General features: G+C 55.0%; 1 protein-coding gene across 1 annotated transcript; it reads right to left on the reverse strand.

The window, feature by feature from the left end:
* Nucleotides 1-1633: 1633 nt before the first annotated feature.
* On the reverse strand, nucleotides 1634-4676 carry EIF3I (eukaryotic translation initiation factor 3, subunit I; the record flags this gene model as incomplete). Its single annotated transcript, XM_010085129.1, has 8 exons — nucleotides 1634-1904; nucleotides 2237-2329; nucleotides 2531-2604; nucleotides 2956-3045; nucleotides 3455-3565; nucleotides 3849-3976; nucleotides 4088-4237; nucleotides 4611-4676. Coding segments are annotated over 8 exons (794 nt in total), but the record flags the coding sequence as incomplete, so codon positions are not given.
* Nucleotides 4677-5312: the final 636 nt, after the last annotated feature.

Below are 5312 nucleotides of genomic sequence, written 5' to 3' on the forward strand. Positions count from 1 at the left end.
AATGCTGCGGTCACCGCCGTGCGGGGCTGACCCTGCCCTTCATGCCGCCGGGGAGGGCAGAGCGAAGCCCTCGCAGTCACAGCGTGGGTCGAACATGGCCCCTGGCAGGGACTGAAACGCGTCTCGACTCTCCTGCAGGTGCCTGTGTAAGGTGAAGGAGAGCACGCACTCGCTCTGGGTCTGGCTGAACCAGCCTGAGGAGAAGCAGAAGTACCTGAACCCTCTGTACTCGCACAACGCCCTGGTCATCTGGCCCTCCGTCGAGCCGCAGAGCATCCAGCTCTGGCACGGTGAGCCGGGTCCGGCACTTGCAAAACCCAGCTTCAGCTCCAAGCAGGGCTGGGCGTGGGAAAGCTGCTCTGCTTTCCCCTCTTGCCAGGGCTACAGCACAGCTGAGGTAACACCTAGCCTCTTCTCTCCCAGGTTTATTCTTCCGATGGATCCGTTCATCCCAGTACCTGGACGAGGCCTGGGCAGAGATCCAGCGGGTGGTAGGAGGCAACAACCCTCCTGTCAAGGAGAGCGCAGGGAAGAGGCTGAGCCAGTCCCTCTCCGACCCCGCTGCTCGGACTGAGAACGAAAGATGAACAGCAGCGTGGGAAATTCAGTCCCCGCGGGCTGCCAGGCCAGGGTGACACTGCCGCTTTCCGCAGGGAGCACTGTGCAGGACACAGGCCCCACGGAGCCCTGAGGACAGCTCTGGGAGGGGGGACGGACTCCTTCTCACAGCCTCTGGGCTGCACAGACTGAGCCTGGTTCAGTAAAGTCGTCTCTCGCAGCCTGCGCCTGCTTTCTGCTCTTACCCCGGGGGCAGGAGCAGCGGGGCTCTGTCCCCAGCAGGATTTCAGCAGCGCTCGTAGCTGGACTGTCGGTGGAGCAGAAGGGCAGGAGGTCGAGGTGCCAAGCAGCATTGGCCTCCAGCAGCCCCTGCCCGGCTGGCAGACACGCTTGGCACAGCAAAAATTAACACCCGAAACCCACAACACCCTCCCCACAAAGGGCACCGCGGCTGCAGTTTGCGTGTCGCATCAGTCGCTCTGAGCAAGAGCAAGCTCAGGGAAAAATCTGCCCTTGAAACCAGTTTTGAGGAAGGAAAGAGATAGGAACCCCCCCTCCAGCCACGGCGAGAGGGCTGGAAGGAGGAGGGTTTGCAGCACAAGCGTCCTAGTGCAGGAAATAACTGTTCCATGAGGAAAGTTGGCTCAGGGTCAGTGCAGCAAATAAACAAAGCGCCAGAACTGGGCGCGTGCGTGTCATCTGGAAAACAATGCCTGGCTGCTGCACCTCCAGCCTGTTCACACTTGAGGGCTGGACCTGACCCGCAGCTGCAGGTCCTCCCCCAGAAAGAGTTAACGTGGGGTGGACAGAGGACCCGGGAGTATCGCCCTGCTGGCTGCCCAGGGGTGGGGAGCAAGGCGCTGCCAACAGAGCTGGGAAAGTAAAGCACGCAAGTTAATTTTGTTCTAGACCAAAAAAAACCCCACAGAGGTGCTTCTCCTTGTGTTTATAAAAGATTTCTATTTATTTCCTGATGACTTTTTTTCTCCCCTGATGTATAAACATGCCCAGCAGGGCAGGAAGCATCCCCCGGGGCAGGCAGGCAGCCAGCCCGACTCCCTTCCTCGCCTCCACGACCTCCTGCGAAAGCCAGTCCTGCCCTTTCGAGCCGGTTGGGTTTCCAATTCCCCACCTTCACATAGCCCCCGAGCTCGCTGCTGCTTCCCACTGCCTCCTGAGGAGCAGACCCACTTCAGGCCTTAACAACAGTTCTGCGCAGGAGCCGATGGATTGGAGGAGGAAAAGGAAGAGGAGACGTCCTCCTCTAAGCTTCAAATTCAAACTCAAAGTACTGGGGATCGAAGTAATGGATGCGAACGTAGCCATCCTCACCCCCGCTGCTGTAGCTGTACAGGAGGAAAGACAAGAGAAAGTCACTGATGCTGTCAGGAGCTCACTGCCTCGAGGTTTACACCAAACAGTGGTGAAGTCTGTTCTCACAACCCCCTCCAGAAACTAATAAAGGAGTCACAAAACAAAAATGTATCAGTGATGCAGCCAAAATGTGCAGTAGGGCGTTAACGCCCCGGCCAGCCTGCGGGGAGCAGCGGGGCTGGAACGGCAGAATGAAGGAAGGCGCCTGCTCCGTTCCCGCTGCAGAGCTCCGTGCGCCCAGCCGTATCCGAACCAAAGGGTGGGCTTGGCTTAGGCATGCTGCAAGACCCACAGAGATCCTCACCTCTTCCCGTCAGGGTGAAAAGCAACGCTATTTATCGGACCAAAGTGACCCTTCACTCTGCCAAACTCTTCTTCAAAAGCCAAGTGGAAGAACCTGGGAGGAGGAAGAAGATTTAAATCGTCACAAGAAGTCCAGAGCCTGATAGTGACACAATCAGGGTTTCCTTAAAAAAACTCTGCAAGTTTAATGACTCCTCCAACACGGCAAGGAGCAAGATGCTCTGGGAACAACACCCCTGGGCTGCCAGGAGTGCTCCAGGTGAGGACTCAGCCCTGCCAGAGGAGAAGAACCAACCTCGCCTCGAACTTCCCAATCCTGGTGGAGGTTGTGGTCACATCCATGGCCTCTTGCCCACCACCAAGCACGACCTGCAAAGGAGAGAAGCCACAATGCCTGAATGCTGTGTACACCACACGCTCAGCACCAGCCAGGGGAGGAGGGAGCTGAGCCCCGGGTAAGCCTCCTCCTAACGCAGCAGATCCCACAAACTCCTGAGCAGGCCTGACTGCAGCCCCAGAGAAGCTCCCACCTCCCAGACACACTTGTTTGAAGATCAGAGGACACAAAGCCTTGTTCTCTGCACCAGACTGCACCAAAGTTCCCCAGACCCACCCCACAGTCACATTTTTTAGGAGGACTGGCGATGCTCTGTCTCCCAGCTACCTGGGACAACGCAGGGGTCACAGCAAGACTGTTACGATGAGCGAGCTCATGCTTACGTGATCAAAAATGGGGGAGAGTGCGGCAGAGTTCACCGGTCGCTCCGTCCGGAACGTCTTCAAATGCTCAAGTGTTGTGCAATCAAATAGCTAGGAGGCAAAAGGGAGAGAGTTACTCTGCAAGAGGGCTGGCAGCCCAATTAACTCGCCCAAATCTGGTGCTAGGCCTCACCTGGGCAGGTTTTACCTCTACCATCTCTCATGGGCACCCAAATCCCCAAAACATTTCCCCAGAATCCTGAAGTACTGGCCTAAGTAACTCTCACCTCCATCATCTTCCAGAGGTGGCAAACCGAGGATGTATTTTGGCAATGTTGTTTCCAATGCCTGGCCATTATTTAACACAGTGGCACCTCCCCTTTCTCACTGAACTTCCCCACTAAGACTTTCCACTTACTCAAATGTCCAAGGACCAAACCTCTGCGACAGCCACAGCTCTGAGCAGAGGTCCTGCAAGCAAGTACCACCAGTCCACGGCATTTCCAAGGGGAAACCTCACCTTGGCCGTGTTGTCCTTGGAGGCAGTGATGAACATAGTCATGTCCCTGGAGGTCTGAATATCGTTGATTTGCTTGGTGTGTTCCTTGATGTTTGAAAGCTGCTCCCCTGACTGAAGGGCAAAGAAGGCAGTTTCAGTGTGCTGGCAAGCGAAGCTGGGCGTACACACGACTTCTCCACTAAAAACAACTCAGGAGATGTCGCTGTCAGCAGCGGGGCAGGCGTTGGTACATCAGCCTCGCTCAAGAGAGGCACATACTTTAACCACCCTTCCCCAAGGCTGCTGGTTTGAGCCAAAGAGCCCATCTTCTGTCCCAGGGTCACAGCAGGACTGCTGCGATAGCCTCCCCCAGGCCCTGCTCCCCGATGGAGGTGCCGTTCCGTATCAGACTGACCTTGGCACTGAACTGGTTCAGCTCTCCGCTCTCATGTCCTGCGATGATGAACTCTCCCAGGGGGCCCCACACAGCACTCGTGATTTTAGAATCACTGCAGGGGATTTTCATGTAAGGCTCGTTGTTCTCTGCAGGAAGGAAGGAAGGAAGGAGACAGACAGACAGACACAGTGGCACCAACTCTGGCGATCAACGCTTCCCGTTATTCCCTGGTGCAGGCACTGGCCCAGACTCCTCACCGATCTGGCTGGGGTCCCGGAGGTCAAAGAAGCTCACAAAACACTGATATCCCATCTGCTTGTCTGTGGAAAACATTATGATGTTTCCTCCAAAGTCAAAGCCACACGTCCTCACTGCCGAACTGGTCTTCACCAGAGCCAGCTGCTTCCCTGAACAGAGCAGAAACCGCCCGTCACTTCAGCAGCTCTTTCGCTGCGGGGTTAATGGAAACGAGCAGCTGAGTGCAGGGTCAGGGGGAGGATGAGAGCATCGGGTGCAGCTGACAAGCAGGTTCAGTGACCTGCAAGCACTAACCACGTGTTTTGACTGCTTGGGTGGTAAAAGTGAGTAAATTCACTCAATATTCCCTAGAAACCAGGCATGTACACAAAGCCTCCCCTCAAGCAGTCTGAGTTTGGATTCCGACCTCCTTCAGAGGGTGAACAAGCACACGTTACGCTGCCACCACGCACTCCAAGCTTAACAGACCTCACGGCAGGACAGAGCTGTGACTCAAAAGCAGCTGCGTGGGAAGAGTCTCACCTGTTTCACAGTCCCAGAGCCGACAGCTGTTATCTGCAGAGCCGGTGAGCACATGTCGTGTGTCCCCTAGGTCACCAGTTAGGGAACATCAGCACAGTCTCAGCCCCAAAAAGCTACTGTCTGAATTCCCAGAGAAGATTTATATAAAAGATTAAAAAGGTGTAGTATACAGAAGTTGGACAAGTTCCATTCCAGGACCACCAATACTCCAGTACAGACAGATGCAGAGTCCAAGTACTCCCATTACAAACCCCACAACTTTCCTCTTAAACAAAAAGGTTCAGCTCTTGCATTAGCACAATCTTTGCATGTTTTTGTCTCTGCTGCCTACACTGAAGATGGAACTTTCCCTGAACTCCCAGCAAAAGCAATGAAGCACAAAGGAGAGCACACAGGGCACACTGCACACGGTATTCCAAACAACCCAGGAAAAAAATAGAATCATAGAATCATAGAATGGTTTGGGTTGGAAGGGACCTTAAAGATCACAGAGTTCCAACCCCCTGCCATGGGCAGGGACACCCTCCACTAGACCAGGAGGGACACCTCCCACTAGTCCAGGTTGCCCAAAGCCTCATCCAGCCTGGCCTTGAACCCCTCCAGGGATGGGGCACCCACAGCTCCTCTGGGCAACCTGGGCCACTGCCTCGCCACCCTCATAATGAAAAACTTCTTCCTAATGTGTAGTCTAAATCTCCCCTC

This window comes from Pterocles gutturalis, unplaced genomic scaffold (genome assembly GCF_000699245.1).
Source record: "Pterocles gutturalis isolate BGI_N339 unplaced genomic scaffold, ASM69924v1 scaffold34910, whole genome shotgun sequence".
Classification (NCBI taxonomy): Eukaryota; Metazoa; Chordata; class Aves; order Pterocliformes; family Pteroclidae; genus Pterocles; species Pterocles gutturalis.